Source organism: Uloborus diversus, chromosome 7 (assembly GCF_026930045.1).
Source record: "Uloborus diversus isolate 005 chromosome 7, Udiv.v.3.1, whole genome shotgun sequence".
NCBI lineage: Eukaryota > Metazoa > Arthropoda > Arachnida > Araneae > Uloboridae > Uloborus > Uloborus diversus.
The window spans coordinates 99,840,537-99,867,671 of NC_072737.1; the positions used below are offsets into that span (position 1 = coordinate 99,840,537).

General features: G+C 34.3%; 1 protein-coding gene across 1 annotated transcript in view; it reads right to left on the minus strand.

Moving 5' to 3' along the window:
- The window catches only part of LOC129225632 (pecanex-like protein 1), a 107,045-nt gene that overhangs the window by 53,263 nt on the left and 26,647 nt on the right, over window positions 1-27,135 (minus strand). Inside the window, exons 6-11 of the mRNA XM_054860098.1 lie at window positions 22,762-23,850; window positions 20,352-20,561; window positions 15,275-15,418; window positions 12,915-12,968; window positions 5,037-5,139; window positions 235-398 (exon numbers count right to left, since the gene is read on the minus strand). Coding sequence (XP_054716073.1) covers window positions 235-398; window positions 5,037-5,139; window positions 12,915-12,968; window positions 15,275-15,418; window positions 20,352-20,561; window positions 22,762-23,850 — 1,764 coding nt within the window. The remainder of the gene's footprint in view (window positions 1-234; window positions 399-5,036; window positions 5,140-12,914; window positions 12,969-15,274; window positions 15,419-20,351; window positions 20,562-22,761; window positions 23,851-27,135) is intronic.

The following is a 27,135-nucleotide window of genomic DNA, read 5'->3' on the forward strand; positions in this document are numbered from 1 at the left end:
GAAAGAGACAAATGCTAAACTTTCGATGTGTGATTTTTCCGTACAGGTAATTGCCTCAACATTCAGGATAGTAAAGAAAATTAATAAAATAAAGCTACAGGAAAGTTAAAGGCAAAATTTTCTTCATATAATGCAGTAATAATGTGAAAATTGCTATCTTGAGACTTACGTTAATGAAAACAGAAATGAACTAGTACATTACGAATTCTGATGAATTTAAAAAAAAAAAAATACCATGCTCATCTTGAAAGCAATGAATGGCTCCAGGTGACGTGTCATTATGAGAATTTGCAAGATGAGTGCCTGGAGTTGATAGCAGGTTTGCCAATAAGTAGGCAGGAGGACCTTGGGTGGACTGCTTTTTTGGAGACATCCAGCTCGTGCTACTACTGTCTTCTCTTAAATCAAGAAGAAAAAAACTGAATGAGAAATTTTGAAAGTATAATGTTCAATTTTCAATAAGAAATACAAGGATGTATACATTATTAGATAGAAAAACATTCAACATGAAAAGAGAGTATAATAGTACAAAACTAAATGCATTGAAACCTATCTTTCATTAAAAAAATGTGATGAAAGAAAGACGGAGAGCATTTCATTAATCTCAGACTTCAGTTTGAAACAAAAACATTCATGACAGTAAGGTTGCCCTTAAGAAGAAGATTAAGGTTAAGAAGTCTCTTTTTGGGGGAGTGGGGCACAAAAAAAATTTAAAATGGATTTCTTAAAATATGAGTAGGGATTTTTTAAATTAAGCCTGTATAGGAACTGAAATTTGGAAATGATTTTAGAAAGTTCAAAGAAAAATCAGAAAGGTTTTACCTCTATTTTTAGGAAGAAAAAAATAAAAAAAAAGGATATTGAAGTAAAAATATTTAATAAATGATTGACACACACAATTTTCATACTAGTGTGTGAAAGCGTTTTGTTTTTGTTAGCATGATCATTTTACTGTAGGAATTTTTCTCAAAATTATCATCACTAAAAAATTCCCTTCGAAGGGAATCTCTTCATTTTGTTGAAAATTCAAGAGATAGGCAGCTAATCTAGTCGCCTATAATCTCATTGCCTGCGTCCGTACATCAATTAAGAAACAGTGCATTAATTTTTTTTGCAATGCAGCTCTAGAATCATTTGATTCTGAACTACACTGGTGTGCAAAAATTAAGGACGAAGTCGAAAAGTTAGCATATCAGCTGAACGAAGAGGCAGAGCGGACAGAAAGACCAATCAGGAGATTAAGTAAGGTGATGTACGGTAGCACATGCGCAGATATGCAGGCAGACGTAATAGTGGAGTGTCTGAGTAGTATAAAGCATGTTGTCCGTGTAAGATCAGTATTTCTGGCAAAGAGATTGCATGCCGTATAGCAGTTAAAATCACACCGAATTGCTGCCTCAGCGAAAAATGGCGAATAATCAATCTGTTAGACAACATCTGGATGCTTTTACCCAAGGTCGAATCATTGGGAAGTTGGAAAGAAGGCTGCAGTGTGACAAGTGTGGCTGCAGAGTTCGGAATTGCTCACAGCATCATTTCACGACTTTGGAGACAATCTCGCTGTTTTCGGCAGAAGGTATATTCGGATCATAGCATTTTGTTGTAAAAGCTTCAGTTTTTAAAATGTAAGAATAACTAAAATGACAACAGACAAGTGAAGCAAGTGATGTAAAGGGCACTAAGACTTTTTTGTACATTAAAATGCATGCCCAAGTTAAGGCTGCCTGGTTGTCTCATTTAGAAGCGCGTGGATTGCTTACAGATCACCCCCGCGTAAAATGGAACTTTGCGCTCGAGGAGGCGGGGTGAAGTGCCTTCTCTTGAAAAACGGACAATACACTCTATCGACAAAAGACTCAAAGTTGCTTATTTTATTTCAATTTAGAAATCATTCCTTCAATGCTGTGATCGTAGTGCAACACCAGATGAATCTGAAATCCACGAAGAAAATGCTGGGCCGACAGACAAATGGCAACAGGAAGATCATCAATGGATTTGATATCGAGGTATTACTTCTTCATTACAACAATCTTTGTCATTGCTTTACATAACAGAATTCATTATGGAAGTATAAGAAATCCGATAGTATCTTCTCCACGTGTGGGAATATGTGACAGAAAATTGCTAAAGGAAATCATTATCTGTATGTATAAAAATGGCTGTTTGTACACTGGTGTGCAAAAATTAAGGACGAAGTCGAAAAATTAGCATATCAGCTGAACAAAGAGGCAGAGCGGACAGAAAGACCAATCAGGAGATTGAGTAAGGTGATGTACGGTAGCACATGCGCAGATATGCAGGCAGACGCAATGGGGGAGTGTCTGAGTAGTATAAAGCATGTTGTCGGTGTAAGATCAGTATTTCTGGCAAAGAGATTGCACGCTGTATAGCAGTTAAAATCACACTGAGTTGCTGCCTCAGCGAGAAATGGCGAATAATCAATCTGTTAGACAACATCTGGATGCTTTTACCCGAGGTCGAATCATTGGGAAGTTGGAGGAAGGCCGCAGTGTGACAAGTGTGGCTGCAGAGTTCGGAATTGCTCACAGCATCGTTTCACGATTTTGGAGACAATTTCAAACTACAAGAACAGCTATCCGGGGGTTCAGTAGTGGTCGTCCACGAGGAACCACACCCACAGATGACCGGTATATTGTCTTACAGGCCAAAAGAAACAGGCGGCAGACAGCGGGAGAAATCGCTAGACATACGACACAGGCGACTGGATAACCGATATCGTGTTTTACCGTGGCCAGAAGACTGCACGGTGGTGGTCTGTTTGCACGAGGCCCTATACGGTGTGTACCTCTAACGCCTGCCCATTGGAGAAGGCATTCTCTGTGGTGCCGGGAACACCGGAATTGGAGAGACAATGAATGGGGACGAGTACTCTTTACAGATGAGAGCAGAATCAATCTGAGTAGCGATTCTCATCGCATACTCATCTGGAGAGAGCGGGGAAGGCGCAATCATCCCTCGAACATCATTGAAAGGGACAGGTATGGAGGTCGCGGTGTTCTCGTCTGGGGAGGCATCATGCTTGGTAGTCGTACAGACCTTCACATCTTCGATGCAGGTTCAGTCAACGGGACCCGTTATTGTAACGAGATTCCTCTTCATATATGCGTCTTTTTAGAGGCGCTATTGGTCCGCAGTTCCTTTTCATGGACGACAATGCACCATGTCATCGCACAGTAGCTGCCGAACAGCTCTTAGAGAGTGAGGATATTGAACGTATGGATTGGCCGGCACCATCTCCGAATCTCAATCCCATCGAGCATGTATGGGATTTTCTAGGCAGACGCTTGGCAGCTTGTACCTTACCACCAGTAACGATTTGGGAGCTTCGATTGGCGCTGCAAGACGAATGGGCAGCAATGCCTCAACAACTCATTGACACCCTCATTCTCAACATGGGCAGACGCTGTGAAACCTGCCTAGCAGTCAGGGGAGATCATATCCCCTACTAAAGACCGGATGTTTCTTGCTGGACACTCATCACAGGGATGTTTCGACCTTCAGTCGCATTGAGCTACTTTTTCAATAAAGCTTCTTTTTATCCCTCTGATTTCTCTTTTAGTAAGTGTTGCTTACATTACACATAACCTTTCGTATTGGGGATCTTACGGTATTAAATGTGTTGATTTGAAAAGCTTTTGTACAAAGTTATATTGAAAAAACTGTCTCGTCCTTAATTTTTGCACACCAGTGTATTCAATAACTTCCGCTTTAAGCAGAAAAAAGAGAGAAAGAAAAATCTTTGCTCTGTGAGTGACTTGCGCATAGCCGCTTGCCAGAATGTCAGGGAATATCAAGGGGAAAAGTGTTCTGAAAGAAGGAAAATTTTTAAAGAAGAACCGCCAGGACTAAGAGTTAGGGTTTTAATTGTTTTTAATTAATATCTCCACTAATTAAATGCACACAGCTATGCCACATAGCTAAACATGTAGCCAAGAAAATTACATATATATCCACACCTGGTTCAATGCTCAGTCTTCTGTCGTTCGCCAGGAGTTGCGATGACATAGTCACGTACAACAACTTTTATTTATTAAAATTGGGGAGTTGAGGATAGGGCATCGAAAGTCAGGAGTCTCTCAAACAAATCAAGAGAGTCGGCAGATATGAGAATATATTCACACATTTGCTGAGTTATAACAGAAGTTCCTTGATATTTGCACGTTTTACATTTTTTAAAAGCTGAAATGTATTTCAAAATGCAATATTTTGCAAACAATTATGGCTTAGAAAAGAGCACAAGCTAGGCATTTGGGTGTGTGAAAAATTGTATAATTAAAGCAAGACAACAAACACAAGCAAAGTGAATACTTACATAGAACAAAGTAAGTTGGCTGACTTGTCTTTTTCTAAGCAAGGGCCTTTTTGCTTATTGTAAGGGTTATTTTGAGCTTTACTCCATTTATTAACATTCAACTTTAAGTTTGCAAAAAAAAAAGTTACTTTCTACATTGTGAAATACGCCTAGAACTTATTGTAGATACAGGGAAATGCTTTGTACACAAAAAATTTCCTTCATAAAATATATTCATCATGAGGAAAAAGTAGCCATTTGGAACATCTAAATTTACAAAACATTTATTCAAGTGATATTTTACAAAACATTAACTCAACTACCAATTAATTTGAATACAAATGCAAGTTAACACATTATAAAAGACTGAATAAAATTTTAAATAATTATTTTCCTTTTTTCAGCTACATTTCTTATTTTAATTTGTTAATTTTTCAAACTTGAGGTGATTTAAATAAAACTGGATTTTTAGGATCAACACGGACAGCCTTTTCAAAGCACTATAAATTAATTAAATTACAGTAAATATTTCTATGTCTAAATTTGAGGAGCAATTTTTTATCCATTTCTGCTTGTATCTTATCAGAAAAGCTTTTAGGATTGTGAGCTAAAAATAATTCTATTGAATATTTATTTATGAATTGATACAAAACTTGTACATTCAACTTAAATCACACATGCATCTTCAACCAGGACATTAAAAGCAGGAAATTCAAGTCCATACCCATCATCTGTAGTTCCTGGCAAAAGAGAATCCATTTCTGGAACACCTTCAGGGGTTCTCCGTCTGCGAGCTAAAAGTTTAGGACGCTTTGGAACAGGAATTTCTGAAAGAAAAATAGATTTTATCTTCTACTAGAGGACCCGACAGACGTTGTTCTGTTCAAACTTTGTAAATTAAAAAGTTAAAAAATTTCAATAAACCAACAAGTGTTTGAACCGTTTTGTTGAAAAAAAATAAGTAAAAAGAAAATGTTTTAAGATGCTTGGTGTCAGAATGCGTATATTTAATACAACTTGATTTATCTAATGCCCACTGCGCAGTTTTTCTCCCGTACTTAATGGTATGTTCCTTCAGCCATACTAAAATGATAAAAAGCGGCCTCAGATATTAAGTGTAAAAAAATAACTACCCATCTAGAAGAAACGGAAAATCTCGCTGCAACATGCCCATATGAAAAAGAATAAAACAATCCAAAGGATATTGTTTTAAAAAATGATAAAAATAAAAACTGGTCTCTGAATAAGAGAAAATCATTCATCCCCACCCCTCCCGATGTAAATTAAACATATTCTTCAACTAAAAAGACTAAACACTCTTTAAAAATGAAAAACAATTCTTTGCAATTTGAAATATTTTTCCAAATAAACAGAAAATACAATAAGCTACATCAACAGTAGCTTTAAAATGTAAACAAATGATCACGCAACTCTATTGTTTATAGCCAAAGTCGCCAAGCCACCACGTTACTGTAATCCAGCCGATCAGTGAGCAAAGCTAACTCCGACCGATTAGCGATTCCATCTTTCGAATGAAAACTTTTTAAACTTCATATATTGCCTAATTTGTTCTTTCCACCAAAGATAAAGATCTTCCACTACACTGATCTTTTGTATACAATACTACCATGTTGTAATTTATCTGGACGAAAATAAAGTTCAATTCGTCTTTAAAGTCCATCATCTTTTCCTTTAATAATGTACTGTTTAGTTTGATAATCCTTAAAGTATTCTTGACATTGGTGCCAAAACTCAGATGGATTTGAGTCGAGAAACAAATGTTGCTAGGTACGGTACTTTCTCATCATTTAGTTAGGAAAAACTAAAGCACCGATCCGGTCACATGGTTCAACTACGACGACAGAACACACGTTTTGCGTGAACTTTCCAGTACTTTACTTTTAAATATATCCCGGGATCTAAAATCATTGCTTTCAAGAAATGAAGGCTTCACTCTCTCTCTCTCTCCCTACGTTTTATCTATTCTCAATTGACATATCACAGTAGGAAATTTCATTACAAAAAGCAGAGCTGACTTTCTTATTATCCTTTGGCAACGGGTTAAATATTTATTTCAGTTCTCGCTCAACAATAGGTTAAAATAAATATTAATCATTTGAGATATATAACCATCCAATGATTAATTAATTAACAAAAGCATTTCCTATTCGATTCATCACCCTTCTAAACCATGCTCGCCACAACTTAATGACACACAACAATTTTGATCAAAATCGGTCCAGCCATTTAAAAGCCTTATGGTGACAAACGTCCGCACAGAAGATTTTTATATATTAAGATGTATCAGTTCTTGCTATGTTTGGTAATGTGATCCATGAATTAAATATAAGTTAAAGAACCACAATCTGCTAATCACAAATACAAGCTTGGAAAATGTGATGATTAGAATGAATGCAGAGAAACCAAACAATAGGGAGAAGTATCTGCTACATGAGACAAAAACACTTCATGATAAAATTCTTAAATATTATATACTAGCGGTACCAGCACGGCTTTGCCCGTAGTGGAAAAACAAAAGATAATTTGGTTCGCCTGTATGTTTACAAATAAGGGATGATGAATTTCTCACCAATATGCTGTGTTAAATTCAAGGTTGCCACTGAGTTATGGTCCTAAAAATAATTTTTAGTAGCTTCTTAAATGAAAAATAGTCTGGAAAATAGTCGTCAACAAGGAAAACAGTATCTAAAATAGTCTCATATGGTTTTTTAAATAGTATTAATATTAAATTATGCCACATATACTTTGACGAATAGACATATCTTAGCTGCATGATATATGAGCGGGATCTCCTGGACAAGCGGAGCTCTCTCCAGTTACACAAATGGCGTTCCTGACATGGTTTTCATCTTATTTCAATAACAAGAATGAAAGTTAGGCATATATTAGAGATATTTATAACATAATTAAAACAATTCAGATTTTATGGTTAATGTAATGTTACTTTATCTTGCAGGATATTTTTCCTCAAATTCTTATGTACACTGCTCGACACTGAAAATGCAACACCAAGAAGGAGAGTTCAGAAATTTATGCAAATTTTAGAGTAGACGTACATCACCGAGTTATGTAAATGATGTGAAATGCGCAGCTCTACGACGCACGTGAAGTAAGATATAAGGGAAGGAACTTGCAGAATGGAAATATTTATGTCATTATTTCTGACTGGAGAAGTATAGAAGAAATTTTGTTTTTGTCTTGGAGGATACATGTAACACGAGAGAATGCCAGGCCGCCGTTAACGAAGGCACTTCCAGCAGATAGACGATTTTACGAGGGGTATGGTGATCAGACTGAGAAGGGGAGGTTGGTCCGTACGTCAAATCGCAACTGATAACCACATGGATGCGATGATGGATTCGGCACAAACTATGCGGTGCATAGGCTGTACCAAAGATGGTTGGAACAACGAAATGTGGCAAGATTGAGGGGTGCAGGGGCAGCAAGAGTGACGTCAGAACACGTGGATCGACGCATCCATCGACAAGCTGTAGCAGACCCACAAGTCACTTGTTCCTCGATTCTGTAGCAGGTGCAAGATACCCTGAATGTTCCCATGTCAATCAGAACCATTTCCCATCGTTTGGTCGCACATGGTCTGCAATCATGGCGTCCGCTAGGAAGACTGCCATTGACCCCACAACATAGACAGCAACGTTTAGTATGGTGACGAACTAGAGTGACGTGGATGACAGAATGGCAAAATGTCTTTTTCTCAGATGAATCCCGCTTTTGTTTATCCAGTGATAGTCGCCGCATACGTGTGTGGCGTCGACGTGGAGACAGATCTAATCCGGCAGCAACTGTGGAACAACTGTGGTAGTCGTCCCACCGAACGACTACCTGGTATAATGGTTTGGGGCGCAGTTGCCTACAATTCCATATCACCTCTAGTTCGTATTCAGGGCACTATGACGGCCCAACGATACTTGGATAATGTGCTGCAGCCTGCGGCAATCTTTTACCTTCAAGGGCTACCTAATGCAATTTTTCAGCAGGATAACGTTCGACCACACAGTGCTTGAATCTGCCAACATGCTCTCCAAGGCACACAGATGCTTCCCTGGCCACCATACTCTCCTGACCTGTCACCAATCAAACATGGGTGGGATGTGATTGGAAGCCATTTGCAGACTCTGTCCCTGCCTCGTTCAGAACACGAACTGTGGCAAATGTTTGAAAGGGAATGGAGAGCCATCCCTCTGGACACCGTCCGCACACTTATTGACTCTATGCCTAGACGTGTTTCTTCGTGTATCGCTGTCCGCGGTGTTCCTACATCCTACTGAGCCGACGACGTTCTCGCTCTGTATTCCGCCTATCATTTTGAAATTAAGATCATTTATTATTTCTTGCTGTCTCTTTTTTCCAAATTTCATCACTTTCTGACCACTCTTTCTTGGTGTTGCATTTTCAATGTCAAGCAGTGTAACTCCTAGCTCATACAGTTTACGTATGTCGTGCTGAAATTACAAGACTAAAACAGATCTAACAGTTATTCAAAAAGGTATTAGGAAATGAATTTAAAATGAAAATAAAACGCAGAGAAAGAATAAACTAGTATGTTGTGGCCATCATGAAACTTTCTTCTAAATCTTTCTTATAATTCTGATCAGGGGCGGCATTTCACCATTTCATTTGGGGGGTCGAGTTTTTTAAATATGTATAATCCCAAAGCGAAACCAAACACACATTAGCAAACAAGAAGTTGTCATAAAATCGGTTTAGTATGAATAAAATTAGTGTTTAGAAACAATTAAAATTTTGATTCGCTGACTAAAAAGTTATCATACAAAACAGCTCGCTACTAAAGGTTTTATACCTTTTGGAAAAGTTATAATGCATGATTTTTAGAATTCGGAAGAGCAGAGAATCGTGTTACTAATCTATCAGCGCCCAATGTTGTGCTAATTTGCCAGTTCAGCTAAATGGAAAAGTTTTTTTTTTTTCCCCCTTTGTGCTTCAAAAATATTTCTCTAACCTCCTGAGACATAAAAAAAATCTTTCTCTACTAGCTGAGCTGATTGTAATAGTTAAAAAAATTGAAGTAACACAAAGTTATGTTATGAAAACACTTTTTATATCTTGCTCTTCAAAATCAACCAGGCTACTTCAAAAACTGTGAGGGGCTTTAAATTTTCATCATTGAATAATCTAGTCATGTTGATGCTCTCAGCTTCAATGAGATATTCTCTGCCTCCAGCTCTGTTATTCACTATTCCAGACTTATGAGTCCATAACAAGGACGAAACTGCAGTCTCTGGATATAAAAACCATTCTGTCGGTATATTGCTTGTAATTTTTCTTGCCTCATGCTAAAAATTTTACTCACAGTTGAAGCATTTCATTTTTCGTTTTCAAAATCCAATCCAAATAACCATAATCTCAGCCAACCATACAGAAAAATAATTATCAAATCTTGTGTTAATTTCATTCGAAACTGAATCTATTACTTCATACAAAATATTCAAAAATCAATGTTTGACTTCACATCATCACGTGGGGTTTTTTTTACTTTTTTTTTTTTCGCGCCTCTTTAAAATTTGCTTGGAGGAAGAATTTTTTTTAAAAATTTCATTATTGATTGAAATATACATCTATAAAAAATCTATTTTCAGTTTCAATTGTAGATTGAACTGTGGTAGTATGGTGCACAGATCAATTGTAGATTGAACTGTGGTTTGAATAGTCGAGTAGCGGATTGAAGATATAGATTTTGATAGAGTAAAGCATTTTTCAAAAACCTTTTCCAGATGTAAACAAATTGGACAAAAATTCAAACGAAGTCATACATGCTAAAGGGCATGAGCTTTTTCACCATTGAAAGAATCGTTTTGCAATAATTCTTCCAGTCGTCAAATCACTGCTTTGAAGTTATAGAGAAATGTTTTTATCGTTTTAACTCTTGAAGATTATGTTGTGTCACTCCGCGATTGCATAATTATAGAGCACCATAAAAGGTATTTGGTTGATATGTCTTTTTTTATTCAATAATCACATGCATTTTGAAGAAGTTTCGATGAAGGCATTATAGTGTATTGAGCAGCTGAAACGTGTTTCTAGCAGAAGAGAGCAATGAACACTCATTAAATAAATATACACTTAAAAAATGAGCGTAAAAGTGAATGTAAAATATCAAGGAATTTTCTTGTGAAAACCATGCTGCCACACCACTTTTCACGAGCCTCTCATATTGGACATACCATCGTTACACTGGGCACACAAGTGTGAAATATTTAGCCTATATGAGGCTAAATATTTTCTTTAGTTAAAATTAACTATGATTCTCTATCAGTTTTCTATGTTCTGAAAAAGCCAAAAATACTTCAGGAATTTCTGAGTCATCATCCAAATAACGAAAATCACTTTTTCTAGTCTGAGAATGTGTCAAGTTTCATCAAATAGTTGCTGAGAACCAGGGAGATTTCCTTTAATGAATATTGATTTCTGACTTACAAAAATTGAATTCATCCATTTTCTATCATTCTGCTCAAAAAATTTGGGGGTGCGACCGCCCCCTCTTGACCCCCCTATTTGCCGCCCCTGATTCTGATCCTTCCCCATGCTTGATGAGGAAGCAATATTCCCAACAAAAACAAAATTACACATGCAAAAACTTGACGACCATCCCAATGTCTGAATTATAGCAAAAGCAAAGCAAAGAGAGAAAATTGAAAGTTATTTTAAAAGCCTTGCTTGAATTAATTTCAAATATTTTATTTGTTAACAAACGTAAGATGGCAACAGTTAAAATTTTAAATCATTTTGAGATAATATTTCCAATCATTTCCATACAATTAAAATCACAAGTTATATGCAAACAACAGTTGATTACGATTTATATTTCTTACTGTTGCAATAATAAAGGCATTTTTTATTCGCAAAAAAAGAAAAAATCACCACCTCTTGGATCGATTCGCGCCAAAATTGAACCAACGCCTGTTTACATATGGAATCACATATATTCCAAATTTCATCCAGAACGTAGCATTACTTCTTGAGATATGGCACTCACAATGGAAAAAAAGAACGTTCGGTTGCACCACTCTCTTTTTAGCTGTTGACACCAAAATAAAATCAACTCTTATACCCACTAAGGGCTACTTGCCGATAAATTTTTCTTTCATTCCGTTCATTATTTCTTGAGATACAGCAGTCACAATTGACGACAAAAAAACGTTCTATAGCTCAACTCCCGTTTGAGTTATTGACACCAAAATTGAATCAGCACCTGTTCCTGTTAATGGCAACATATGGACCAAATTTTGTTTGATTCCGTCAGTTACTTCCGGAGGAATAGCAAGCACGCGTAACTCAAAAAACGTCCTATTTCTCCACCCCCCTTGGAGAAATTCGCACCAAAAACCAATGGGCACAAGTTCACATAGGGGCACATATGTGTACCAAATTTCGTCCAATTTCATGCGGTAGTTTTTGCTGTAGAGCGGCCACAAAAAAACTGGTCACACACAGACGTGACACACACACACACACAGACAGACATTTTCCAAAAATAGTCGAAATGGACTCAGCACACCTCAAAACGTTCGAATCCGTCAAAATTCGAAATTCGAAAATTTGCACGAATCCAATACTTTCTTTTATATATTAGATATAGAAGAAAGTAAAAATGACAAATAATAGCAACAATTATGATAAAAATAGTTTTGTTTCTTGTGGCTTTATTAATACATGTAGCTTGGGTAAATTTACTTTCAAACTAGTATGTTGTGGTCATCACGAAACTTTCTTCTATATATTTCCTTTTTCTGATCAATCCCCATGCTTGACGAGGAAGCAATATTCCTAAATTAATATTCCTATAATTTGAAAATTTGCGCAAATGCAATGCTTTCCTCTATGTATTAGATATAGAAGAAAGTAAAAGTACAGTAAAGGCTAAAATGGATCTTAGAGTTACATAGACATTCTGACAAATCCAAAAATTATATATTTAATGGCTTACTTTATTTGTTTGGTGGATTTTTTTTTTCACTTCATTTTAATGTAACTATTACTCTTATTTAATGGATTGCTTTATTTAAAAACTTAATAAGTTTTTAATTTCAACAACGTTGATTTTGACAGTGTTTGACAAATAAACAATTTGTTATTTTGACCAATTTGGGGAGAAAGTTTTAAAATGAGCTGTGACATACTTGTAACAAAAAAAGTGCCACACTTATCCCGGCTTTTGTTAGCTTTCTTGTCTTATACAGTACAAAATTACAGTACAATTGTACTTAAAAAGTACAAATGTTTTTATGCTGAAATTTATCTTTTCACCTTAATTCAAGAAATTTTTCAAAATCATTACTTCAAAAAGCGTTATTTGTTACGATACATTTAGCATTTAGTTTTTAAAAAGTTTGTATAGTAAATAGTTTATTTATTTATTATCAGAGCTTATTTTAATCTGAGTAACAGACAGCTTAAAAAAATCTGCTACTGGGGATAAAATGATAGATGATGAATTTTGTTCAAACATCCCAAAAGCAGAATAATAAAGCATAATGCACCACAATAAAGAAACATCTGATAAGTTGATATTAAACATGAAAAATTTAAAAAATCTTTTTACCTTTGGTCGGGCTACTTTCACTAGTTTGTACATTTCCATCAGATGGCATTTTTCCTACATCAGAAAATAAAAAAATACATGAATAATTGAATACAGAATGTTTTTAAAAAAGAATAAAAAAATATTTAATTTATCTTTTTTCACTTTAAGGGGGAAATAATGTAGTCAGATTATATTGACTTTAATATATAATGAGAAGAGTTTAAATGAAGACTTAAGTACATACTAGCACATTCTGGTGTGACCATTTAATAAAAAATGCCTAATTATAGCAAAAAAAAAAATGACAACATAAAAAGTGCAGGAGAAGACGGATTTGTGAATCACATGCAAGTTAAGAGCGTTTTTTAAAAATGAATGTATGGGCAATTCGACAAAGAACAGTAATTTTAGGCCCGCATGTGATGCCTCTTATATTGCATTAAAAATTATAATTTAAAAAGGTAATAATAAAAATTTTATTGCTTAACTAATTCCGAATGAATGTGTCATTCTTTAAGCAAAAAATTTTGTCATTACTTTTTCAAATAATTACTTTTCAATGATATAAATGAACCATCATGTGCGAGACAAAGGTGACAAATTTTTTTACGTGGAAGGTTACCAATACATATTTTTTTTCAATGGTTTAAACTATTGTTTCTCAACAAATGAGAAGTTTCCTTTACATTGGAATCTTTGCCCTCAAAATCAACCATTTATTTTATTATTCATATAATAATAGAGCAAAAATATTAACTAATTCATAAGCAAGTTAACAAGAGGTTGACTTTAGATGTTTCCCACATGACACATGCAAATAAAACTTGAAACAACAAAATGGTTTAATAAAACTATAACAGTGTCAGGAGTACCTTTGTATCAAATGTAAAGATTAAAAGTTTGCTCACCCCTGTTTAATTAAAATATCAAGAGATATGACAAAATGTTAATGAAATTTAAGCGTCATTTTGCCCCGCACATAACAGAAGAATGGCCCTTTAGAACTAATTATTTTTTAAAATTTGACCAGAAATGAAATGAAAAACAAAGTAGAAGGTGCACTTTTTATTCATTTATATGACTGTGAAAACTATAATTGTTCAATGCATAGGATTCTTTGCTTTAAATAAAAAAAGAAATACATGATTATGAAAAAATTACAAAAGTGAAATTTTATAACAGTATTCATTTTTTTACAATCCAGAATGTTAAATGTTTAAAAGAACATTGTATAAAACTCAGATTGCGTATCCTCTTAATAGAGTTGTGTGTGTATAACGATACTGTCTATAATAATAAACGTATATAAAAATAAAAAATCGTGTCTAACACGATTTTTTATTTTTTGGCCTTGGCCAAATTCTCATCTACTGAATGCATTTTCAACCTTCCTATAGTGATAATCACATTTCTAAAGCACCAGCCTATAACAGTAAATGCATTTTTTTCAAAAAAAAAAAACTAGGATATTTAATTATCACAGCTTTTTCTAGCTTTGAAACTACATCCTGAATAGGAGATAGCGTAAATTAAGGAATATATGATGGGGAGTGGAAGGAATGGGTCAAAAAATGTAATAAGGAATTAAAATTTAAAAAAAATTAAAAAAATGTACTCAATGTAAAAATAGTATCTGCTCACATAATATGTTTGATCACAAAATTGTTTGAATTATTACAGCTTTCAATGGTAAAAGATAATTCTAACTAAGATAGCCTTTTTTTTTCTTGCATTTAAAATGTTTTACTATCTCTGGCGTCTTAAATATTGATTTTAATCATAGATTTGCATTAAAATTGTTTATTTTTCTATACCTGTTTTTCTAAAAAATGATACTGTCTTGAAAATAGCTTAAATATGCTTTTTCATTGTTTAAGAGTAATTTTCCATGAGTGTAACATAATTATCCTTAAATATTTTTAAAAAAAAGTTTAATTTAAATTTTAAAAATCAGATTTTTTTTAATTGAAAAAAAAAAACCCTGATTAATATTAGATTTGCAAAAGAAATAACACATAGAAATTAAGAGTTTCAGTCTTAAAAGTAAAATTTTACTCCTGAATTTACTTATTTTTAAGAAGTCTTCAAACATCCATAAAATTTACTTTTAGTAAATGAATTAAGACAGGACAAATATTTAAAATAAAATTCTTTCAGATACATTTCCATTTAAAGAATTGTCAAAATACCTACTAGTAGAAATAAAATTCAATTTTTAAGCAGATAAGCTGTTTAGAAACTCAAATTGTTACATGAAAATTATTCAGAATTAAAAATCCCAAGCCCAACGAGTGGAAGTTAATTAAATCATAAATGAACAGTTATGCTTTGGAACTTATTCAGATCGATGTACCAGAAAGGAATTTTGAAAATCTTACTTTTCATGTCCAACTCCCTTTTTAATTGCCGAAGTTCGTATTCACATTCAAAAGGATCTGTTTTACTGAGAATTTCAAGCAGACGCCGCCTAAGCAAGCCTCTTTCGGAGGGAGATATGGGACCTTGTAAGGGTTGCTTACCATCTAAATTTTAAACATTTGGAATCAGTTTTTTTAATTGGAAATGAAATAAACTGAAAGTTAAACTAAACATACATAAAAGGGAAAAATATTTCTAGAATAATTGTTAGTTTTAAATATCTTTAAAAAAAACTTAAGAAGCAAAATTTTAAACATCTTCAAAACAAAAGAGCTGCTTGTCTTTTTATTTTTTACGGTAATGTTTTTGCATAATAGTAGTAGTCTGATTGAAATTCACTAACATTTTTAACTAGCTCACACAAAGTAACCAACTCAATGCATTTACAAAAAAAATGGATTTACATACGCATCAACAGTCGGACCTCCATACATTGAATTATTATATATGACAAAAAACTCTTTACGCACAATCAAATTTTTAAAACTCAACTACGCAAAAGAATGTTTTGTAAATTCATAATAAGCTAGCAAGTTGACCACACAAATAAGATGTTGAATTCAGTGTCAGTCTGGAGTTATTTAACAAGATTTGCTAGAACCAACAGAAAAGTGCCAATGTGTGTAACTTGAATTATAGTCATTTCAGCACCTATTGACAACAAGCTAGGAGATAACTACTTTGTTTTCAATGCACTCTAGAGCTCTATTCTGCTTTGGGGAGGTAAATAGCAATTTCAGGGTTTTTTTTTTTTTTTTTTCTTTTTTATCATTTATTTTACTATAGCTTTATTGCACAAGCTTACTTGTTTGGCTTCCCTTGAGAATAAGGAAAGAAAAGAATGTGAGTGAAGATACAATTTTTACTGGTGTTTCTCGAGAATCAAAATTATGTTTCTTCAAATATCTCAAAAATTCATTTTTGTAAATACTGCATTTTAGCTGTCATGGCAGTATTACAATGTACTTTTCTCTTTTCCTATCATACACTCTAAGTTTTTTCTGTAGTTGCAATTTCAGATCTCAGATGCAAACAAACTCATCAATTTTTTTTTTAATTTGAAAGTGGCATTCCCTATAAAAACCATACTTTGCAAGTGTAGGAAAGTGTCTAAAAAAATATGCATTTAAGAAGTACTTTTAACGATTGAACATGAGTACATGTAACTATTCTTTTGAGTTATTAAAAACATTGGCTTTCAATAGGCATTAAAAGAAGCAGCATGATGTCCATACCAAATTGTTTTCTTTCACAGTTGCCACTTTGGTTCATTATACAGTTGCTGGTTTCAGCATGCTCTTTCTCTTAAAGACCATGCTGATGAACCTTAGCCCTAACTAAAAATCAAAATGATTTGCACTTCTAGAGCTTGAATATGCTAATTCTGGAGGTGATTTAAGGAATCAGCCTAAAAGGTAACACATTTCAGTTTTGCACCTACGAGGGAGATGTCTGATTGGACAGGTGTAAGTGGACGGGTCTTTGTTTCACCTCTTTCAGCAGCTATAGGCCAGAGACTGCAGCAACTCCTATAGTTTTTTGGAATTGCAGAATTTTTCTTCTACAAAGAAAGTCCATTTTAGATCATACAATGCGTTTGCTGGAAAAGTGAAGCATTTTTTCAAAACTCTATTCTCACATAGCTAAAACTGATGGAGAAATGGACAACTTCATAAAATTTCAATTCTCCAAGTTATTATGGCGTATTGGTGTTATTTATTGGGGAAGACAACTCCCTCCCCCAAAAGTTACCATTAACAGCAAAAACCGTCCAAAAGATTACAAGTTTTTCATTCCTCCTTTTCTGGAATTCTCGAATTTAATATATCAAGGTCCGACTGTTTCAAAACTTTTTGAACTGTTCATAAATGAATTAAAAATCCTTTAAATTAAAAAATTAAACACATTGACAAATAAAAATTTTTCAATAACAAATAAAATTAAAAAATACAATGGACAATTTTTTTTTTAAAAAGAAAAGTAATTCAGAATGTCCACACTACATTTTAGATTTACCTAATTATTTTAATGACAAAAGCATTTAGCTTCATTACATTGTTAGCCATTAATGTCTGAAATAAAGTTTAGTTTACAAATGCCTGTTAATGAAAGATACACCTAAGTTATAGATCCTGAAAAAGTAAAGGAATCAAATAAGCAGGTCTGTTTTCTCATTTTCCAGCTAGCATGAAACACTCACATCAAATTCATAATTCTAGGAATAGCAAACCAAGACTAAAATTTGAAGCACATGAAATGCTTCCTGATAAGTACAGTCAACTCTCGATAAATTAAAGTCATAAGTGAACAGCTAAAACTTTCAAGTTATTGGTAGTTCGAGCTATGGGAAGTTTCCACAACAGTCTCCGGAGTTTGGGACCAAATGAAAGCTTTGAGATAAAGGAATATTAGAGTTATAAACTTTAAATTATCAAGATTCGACTGTAATTACTACAAGAATACCACACATCCGACAAATAATGCAAGATGCACTCTTTTCTTCATTCAAAAAAAAGTTGACAGTAAAAATGTTAGCATGTCAACATTAGCAATATTAGAATCTTCGTCATAGGACATTAGAAGTTGCCTACATATGAGGGGGGGGGTGATACAAAAAAATACAACGCTAATAAGGAAATTTGCAGGAAACTGCAGACACGTGTTTCGGGGTTTCAAGGGACTCCTTTTTTGATGCAAAAGAATTGAGTGCACGGATGAAAAGAAATATGTTGTGCTTCTGAAAAAGCACAGAATAACCGATGATAAAAGTCAACCAAGAAAAACAAACATTTGACAGCAATCCAAGTTCTCAAAAAGATGAACCAGGAAGCCAAGTCAGGCTTGGATTTACGTACAATCTAAGCAAGCTACAGATTAGGGCCCCTGCTTCATTAGGGGCCCCCAACTCCTGAAAATTAGCACGATTTGTTCCAAAAAAAGCACTTGAAAAAATAAATTTCATTTTCTAGTGCTTGAAAATTTGGAAAAGTATGGCGACAAACCATAAAAGGGAGGAGGTAGGGAGAAGGAATGCCAATGTATGTCAAATTCAGCCTTGCTACATCCTGTGCAAAAAATGTAAAAACCATGGTTCTCAGGTTCTCACGTTTCTGAAACATATTACAAATTTTTGTAACTTACATGTTTCATATCTTGCTATTTATGTAATTCCGAATGCAGTATTTTGGAAATTCTTCTGCTATTGCTTGGTTTTAGTTTATTTCATCTGCATATTGTCAATTTGTTTAGCACAGGAAAAAAATACACTCTACCTCTATTCCATTTCGTTTTCTGCCCCACTTGCAACTGAAGCAAAGTTGTCATGAGATATCTATAGTTTTTTTTTCTTTGAAATTTAAAATATCTTTTCTTACAAAGTTAGAACTGAACTGTAAAACTTTACAATCATGTATTAAAATATCTGAGACAAGAAAGTACAAATGAAGTGCGTTAAATAAATTTAATTGTTCTCTTAAACAATTAGATAAGTCTTTGAAAATCCTAAGCAAAGTGGGCTCCAATTTTATTTCTTATCAATCATTATGAAAAAGTTCAAATGGGAATGATGTTACTCCTTGTTACACATTTTCTAAAACAGTACACTATTTATTTTAAAGCATCTTTTATGATTGATCGTTTTATATTTAATTCATTGTTGTATTTGTCGGGGGTGGGAGGGGTGGTTAAAAACTAATTGTACCGAAAGCCAATATGAGCAAGTAACAATGCATTGTCTTTTCTCTTTCCGCGCTCTTTCTCTCTGTCAACTGCTGTCAATGATTTGTAGAATCAAAAACAATTTTTGCTGTGTGTTATCTTAATTTTTGTAAGAGTATATAACTTTTTAAAAGTTTTGTTTGCCTATTTCTGGTATGATATTTTGGTAGTTCAAACTACATCTTATATGGTTTCAAAATTTCTTCTGAGGGAAAAACCCCCGGGCTCTCGACAATTGGGAATATGCTATACTCCACTTAAAGGGGAGTCCTGGGTCACTCTATTGATACCACTCACCCTCTTAAGGTAAATCAAAACAGGACATCGGGGAAAAAACATTAAAACACGATCAACAAAGTAAAAGTATTGCTGTATGTATCAGAGGAAAGAGACAACACATAGTAAAGGGGAAAAAAATTAAAAATTGCCTCTTACATCACCGAGACAAACGTTGTTAAAACTATAAAAGGGGCCCCATACCTGAAATAGTTTAAGGCACCGTTTAGTCTAAATCCGACCCTGAGAAATGTCACAGCAAATTCATTTTTACAAAGTAGCAAAATTTATCTTTCCTAGACATGCAGAAAAGAGTTTTTAAATACAGTAGGACCTCATTAATCCAGACTGATAGGGAATCCAGGTTGTCCAAATTAATGTAAGTACAGATCAAACAAAGTAACCATAAAATTGAGCCAAAGTACAAAAATTACCATACACAGTAAAAATATAATGTTGAATTCCAAGAAATGAAATAAAAAACTGCATAAGAGAAAATTACAAAAATTAAAAATATGGCCAACCGAATTCAGCGAAGTCTGGTTCAGTAGGATTTGGATTAATAAAGGTTTACTGCTCTAACACTTTCGTAGAATTTTTTTTTTTTTTTTTTTTTTTCAATTTCCTATTCAGAAGTAACCATAAAATATCATTTTAAGGTAGTTTTGCCAGGTTTTTGAAATGCTCAACCTGGACACCGGAATGCCCCTGGAAATGGGGGTGAAGACATTTTGTTTTTTCCAAAATTTTGCACACTTAACATATCCACCTGTACCCAACTTTTCAGCACTAGAGCAAATAACAAAATCTAAAAAAAAAAATGTTCTTACGCTTCGTCCTAATGCATTTATAAAAATCTTAATGTTATTCTTGTAGTGCATATCACCTCAGCTCATATCATAACAGGGTTACTATAGCCTTAAAATACTTGACTGTAGATAACAAAATCCCGATATATTTTATGAGAACCAAATTTTAATTAGTAATTAGTAAGTTCAATAAATATAAGCATATAAACTGCACATGATTACAAAAACTACATACTTTTTTCCTTCATGGAGCCGTCACTTCTGCGATATTTAGGAATAGCACCTTGAGATCGTTGGTTAGAGCTAGACTCTAAAGGTGTAGTTTCATCGGGAGAAGAGACCGTGCTGTCTGATTGGCCGTCAAAATTGCTTTTGGAATATTGACTGTCTGGGCTGATGTTTTCTACATTGTCATCATCTTTGTTAGAACATAAGTTTGACAAAGCTGGAGGACAAAAAATCAAATACTTTCAATTTGTTTTTGCATAATAAATTCGAAAAAAGATTAAACATGCATATCAAAATCCACAGGTGAAGCATTATAGGCAATGTGTTTAAAATTGACATGTCAAGGCCAAATAATTTTCCCACTCTCTCCCTTTTCCCTTTCTGGTTGTCATGATTTCAGAACTATGAACTTTTTCTCCTCCATAGGAACATCATCTGTGGCTACGGCTGATATATTGCTTAAGTTCAATTCAAATTTTGCCAATATTTCTATCAGGATTGAATACAAATTTGATTCCCATGTTTTATATTTAATGCAACGACACTGGCTAATTTTAGTTACTTGTGCAGCATTCCTTGAATCCAATGATTCATTCGTTACTGTGGAATAAAAACAAGTCCTTGCATTCGGAATTTACATTTCGGATTTGGATTTAACATCTGCTGCCAAATCCTCCACTAATCTTGCTACTGTCACATAAAGCTCTAGATTGGCTGTCGTCAGTCATCTAATGGAGACTATTTCATTGAAAATGGCTACGAAGAAATCGAATACCAGTCGCCAAAAGTGTCAACTTTTATTTTCAAAAACTAGGGGGCTCTGCCCCTGCTCGCTAATGCTCACTTGATTCGCAAAGATTTAAATCATCTATTAGAAGAAACAGATTGAAAACGAAATATGAGCTCTCTTTGAAACAAAGGGAACCCCTTCCCTGGGTTTCAAAATAACTTGTATCAACTTGCAGAGCCGTAAGGGCTAAGGGGCTCCTGAGCATTGCAAAACTGCAGTTTTGTGTGTTTGAAAATTTTGCTTTCAGATTTGTGGTTTTTAGTAATATATTTTGCTCTTTGGCTCGATGCTTGAATTGAGTTGAGCCTAAGATTTTCTGTTAAAATCGAAACCCTTAAAGTTGTGAATAAGAAAGAACAAACATGCGAAACGACGTAACTATGGCAACCCCAAATAAAACATCAATAATTTTAATGGATGTGAGATTATTTGAACTTGATCTTTAAGGGCTTGTACCTTTTTTCCTTTGGAGATAGAATCTTAGTTTTTCAACCATAGGTCGAGTTAGATCTGGAGTATAAAAAGCCGCTCTTCCAGTGGTGTCAAAAAGGAAACTGTAATTCACTTTTTACTGATAGATTTACTAAAGAAAGTAATACCTAAATTTTAGCTAAGCCTAAAACAGTTTGAACTAAAAACGCAAATTACTCCCACCGTATTTAAGTTAGAGCATTGAAATAAATTGTGTAGAACACAGAAAATTCTGCCCTTTCCAACGATATATAATATTAACATGTGCAAGTAATTTTTCATCCCTTTAATAGGCAATAATAGGCAATTTTTGAGCTTAAAAAGTTATTTACAAAAAACTAATTTGAATTAAAAAAAAAAACCCCCAGGTGCACACCCCCAGGGTTCAAAGTAGTTTTGCACAAAATTTCAAGGCTGTAGGTGCTATGGGGTCTCCTGGATGCAGGTCTGCCACAGACATCCTTCCAGAATTTCTTAGAAATCTTACTTTTATTTACTATAAAGAGATAACATTGCACAACAGAAACACTCTTCCTATTATATCCTACTGTCTCGTTCAGCACATTAGACCTCACACCCTAATTGATTCCACTAAGGGTCCTAAAGGTAATGTGCTTCGGAGCAGTCCCCTTAAGAAACAGCCAGAGCAAAGATCATAAATGGTGCCATCATAAGGTCGGCAGCGTTGTATTCCTTTAATACAGCTGCTTTCCCTTTGCAAATAACTGCCTTACTCCTTTGTTAAATGGAAAAGTAAAGAGGTGACCATTTTTCTTGAAAAAAAATTGTCTTTTTCTTTTTTGTCAAGATAAGCTGAAGATGGTTTTCTTTCATCAATAGTGGAGAAAAATGTGCAGAGCCTTAAAATGTTTTCATCAAAACTTTATTTTTTCTTCCGAAAGAAACAAAGGCATGAGGGAAGGAGGAAAAATATTAAGTAATTCATATATATAAAAAAATCCTTTTTGTTTTCTTTCAAGGGTGAGAGTATAAAAGAAGAATAATGTAAGGGAATGAAATTTGGGTATTAAACATAGGGAAAAAATACAAGAAATTTAATACATCACACAAAAGCAACCACCCCAGAGTTACAAAAAAGTGAGGAGTCCTTAAAAATACTACACAAATAATGCAACAGAATTAAATAATTCATTACCTAGATTTGCAGAAGAATTAAACAGCCAATCAAAGCCTGCAATGCTACTGCTCTCTGATGGAGCAGGAGAAGGGCAGTTCTTTGAGTCATTCCAAGAATAAGGATTCTGAGCTCGTTCATAGCAACAAGCTGGTTTATACACAAGAGTGTAATGACTATCATTGCTATCGGGCAAAGATATGGAAAGAGTTTCACTAGAAACAGAAGAAGCTCCACTTCCACAATGTCCTGGCTTCGGAACAGAACCGTCGACTTTATTTGATTTATCATCCTGAACTGGTATGATGAAGTTCACAGCAGACTTCTCTTTGCTGTGTTTCATTTTGTCAGTTTCTGTAACAGTTGGAACACACTGCTGTTCTCCAGAAGGACTATTTACACAATTAGAACTTTTCTGGCACGCAGGTTGTCTTGCACGGCACAGTTCTTCAGAAATTCCTAAAGATCGGCTACTACGCGCCGAGAACCTTCTCATGTGCTTGACGGATCCTGCCGTTTCTAGAGAACGATGCCTCACCAGCGAGCAGTTCGATGCGGATGTGCTTTCTTCATCTTGCGTGCAACTGGATTCAAATGTCGGGATGGCAGATGCAGAAGAATTAGTAGTTCGATTATTGTCCGCACAACAAGCTTGATGTTCGTCACTCAGTTCCACAATGGGTTTTATCGCTTCACTAAAGCTAGGTCGCAAAAACTCGACACTTCTCAAAGGCATCACAGGTCTGGCACCGATGCCACTCCCACTGCTGCTGCTCCGGCCAATCATTTCGAGACTGACTGGGTGCGAAGGGGGGACACTGGGAGACGGTTTTTCTGGACATGTTTCGAGCTCACTGTGAGCTCTTCTAACCACACGTTTGTCCCTCTCCATGCGAGCTTGGCTCCGGTTGCGGCTTCTGGCAATTTCAGCAGCACGGATGCTGGGATCTTGTGACATGAAACCCAACTCAACAGAGCTGGTACCCTTGAGCAATGCTTCTGAACTGGAACTAGAGGAAAGACTCAAAGCACTTGGAAGATAACTAGTGTGATGAGAATCTGAAAGAATATATACGGAACTAGAAGAAACTGCTGTCTCTTGGGCAAGTCCTGTAAAAAAAATCATTTTATTAGCATTTGTTTTTTAACATTAACAATATTTGCATAATGAGCTGAGCAGAATTATATTTTTTAAAAACTTTATTATTTATTCAAGAAGTAAATTTAAGAAATACTGAGCTTCTTCTCTGCTAGTCGAAATATTTCAGAATAAACCAATTAATAAGTGATAGAGAATAGCAGGAAAGTTATGATCTGGAGTTTCACAAATCCTTTCTTCTTAACATACTTGCAAACTACATTCTTGTAGGCCAAAATGGTACTAATTACAGTCAAATAATAAGAACAAAATGTATAAAAAAACAGATGCAGGCATCTGATTAATAAAATAAGCATTAAGTAATGATAACATCAATTTTTCTTTTGCAATTTTTCGTCATTCTCACTGTCATCTCGCCAAACTTTAAATTTTATGTGAGTTCTGGTTCGCAAGATTCATCATTCAATATGAGGTGCGGTTGTCAGGTGAAAAAAGGTTGGGCACTATTGGAAAAGTGGGTCATCTCATTAACTATGTTTTCGGCGAGTTTAAAATCGTATCAGCATTTCAAATGACTGTTTTATTTATAAAAAAGAATAACAGTATTTTTTTAACTTTAAATCAAACATGATGTGTGTCAAAAATTGTTTTAATATGAGTAAAATGTTCACATAACATTATTTTAGCATTTAAGCATGTATGTAATCGATTTTGATAATAGGAGTTTTAATTGAGCATCATACCTAGCCTTAACTCAACCGTGCATGTCAGACAGCATAAGTACTTTGTATCAGTTGCATCCCCTCCCCCCTACCCCCAAAGTTGAGCTTGGTTTTCACTGAACTTGGAAAGTAGATTGTCAATTTATTTAGATTGCCCAAAACGACAAAATGCACTTTTTCATGTTTCTGTTAAGTGATTTAAAAAATTGCATATAAATAAATATGTACATTAAAGAGAAGTAAAAATGACCAGAAGAGAACAGCAACTCAAACAGAAGGAAAGAAACATAGATTTTACTCGAAGATAAAGAGCTTATAATCAATAAGTAGGTAATATATAAAAAAGGTAGAAATGCAAGATCGTATTGACTACACAAATGAAAGAGAAGTTTGAATGATTTCTTAAACTAGGGGAGAAGGCATAATAGGTTCATGTTGTATATGGTTTGCATTATTAATGTGCAGTAATTTAATTACACTACCAGACACCAAAAATGCTTCTGGAAAAAATTTGTTATTTCCTAAGTAATTTGTCTTGCTGAACACGAAAACCCCCATAAAAAAAGTTGAGATTAGCTCTTGTTTTTAAGATACAGAGCCAACGGGGGAAGTGAAATTTCAATAATGTTCTTTTTTCCCCAGCAAACAAAAGCCCCATCCCATGGAACTGAGCATTTTTAAACTTCAACCCTTGGTTGAAACAGAAAATCTCACTACATAAAACACAAATAAATTTCAATAAATATCAATCAGTTTTGGGGAGAGATATGTCCCAAAAAGAGCCTTTAGTAGATCCCACTCATTTCTGCTTAAACCTATGAGCATTCTGCTGGGAATGATGAAGAACTATGAAAGCTGTGAACAAAGATGGTTTTTGAATACCTTAGAGAGGAGTTCCCAAGATTTATTTCAACAAAGAAAATTTTAAATGGTCCTTCAAATAAGCAGTTTTGAAAATTTACTATTTTTGATAAAAATTTTGCAAGGGAAGGAAAAAAAACACCATGGAAGCCTTTAAAGGTGTATTACAAGTATTTTTAAGTGATAGAGAAGATGAGATCTGAAAACAGCAGGTTAAAAAACTCACACAGAAGTTCGGTGACCATTGATGCAATACATATCATTGAAACTAAATTGTCTTCACTTCCAGGTTATTTTGCCTGAAAACTGTGAGCGATGAGCATGGAGAAATGTTTCGTCAAGATATCTCTACAATGGAAAGCAGATATCAGGATCATTGAGCAGAGTTAATACTCGCCAAATACTGCTGGACTATTCGCAACTCCAGCGCTCTAATACACTACCTTGTGGTGATTTACAAAATTAAAGAAAAAGGTAAAACATTGCGTTCCAGGAGTCTGTTGATAAAGATAGGCAGTTTGTTATGAGTATTTATTAATGCATTCGAAGTGTTTTAGGTTGCTCTCAGCAACAAAAAATGTTTCCCTCCGTATTGGTATTATCAAGCTTCTCAAAATAATGTTAGTTTTCATTATTTTCCTGTAAAAAGTGAGTTGATTGTTATAAATGGCGAAAGCGTAAACACAAGAAAACTCTGGATTAACAAATTTCGCATTCGCATGAAATTGAAAACAAATATGCTTGTCGGTTCGAAGCTTTTTTTTTTTTTTTTGAAAGAGGGTAACGTTATACTAGGTAAAATGTTTTATTGTTTTGGGTGAATTTGTAAGCATATGGGTTCTTTTTTTTTCTTTAAGCTTGAAAGAAGGATTCAATAACATTAGCAGAAGAATTCGGGCTTTCATCTCTGTCTAGTTTAAAAATAATTAATTTAACTAGCCTTATTTTACTGTAGCATTCAGTTGGAATGTACAATATGCAAAACATTTTCTCAAATATATGAGTACTGCAGGAATTTTTACTACTTTTGTTCTTGAATATATAGAACAAAATGAAAAATTTTTAATCGAGAAGGAAATTTGAAGTAGCAAAAAAAAAAGGCCAAGACTTTTAATTGCCAAAATAGTGCACCAACTTTACTTTATTGCTTACATTCTCAGCTGAAAGGGTTCTCCAAATTTGTTGAGGTTATAGTTTTAGTATTGTGCGAGCAAAGAACCCTTGGCGAGATTTCGCATGTCAGTTAAACCATTTTCATTTTTTATCATGAGTGGAATAAAATGGTAGAAAAATTACAGAATTCGATAAGTTAAAAGAAATAATGGTAGATCAATTTAAAAGAAAACTACCAACATATATCCGTGGGAATTTTGTTGATGATTTGCATAGCATGACAGAATTAAATCATAATTCAGAAAATAGAAACATACGAAACAGAAAAATTTTAAATTAACAGATTCGGCGATTTGAGAAAAATAACTCAGTAAGTTTTTAAAAAAAAGTGTGAAAGGACCCGCAGATAATCGGGAGTTTACTGTTATTGGTAATGTCATAAAAAAATTACCTAGCATTAATTGTTATTCATGTCAGTCTTATGACCTTAATGAAAATGTAGTTCCATCAAGAATTGATAAATATCGAATTCAACATCGTGGAAATGGCTGCTTAGAACTACGAACTACTTAAGTTGCATTAATTTCTGATGTTTAGCAA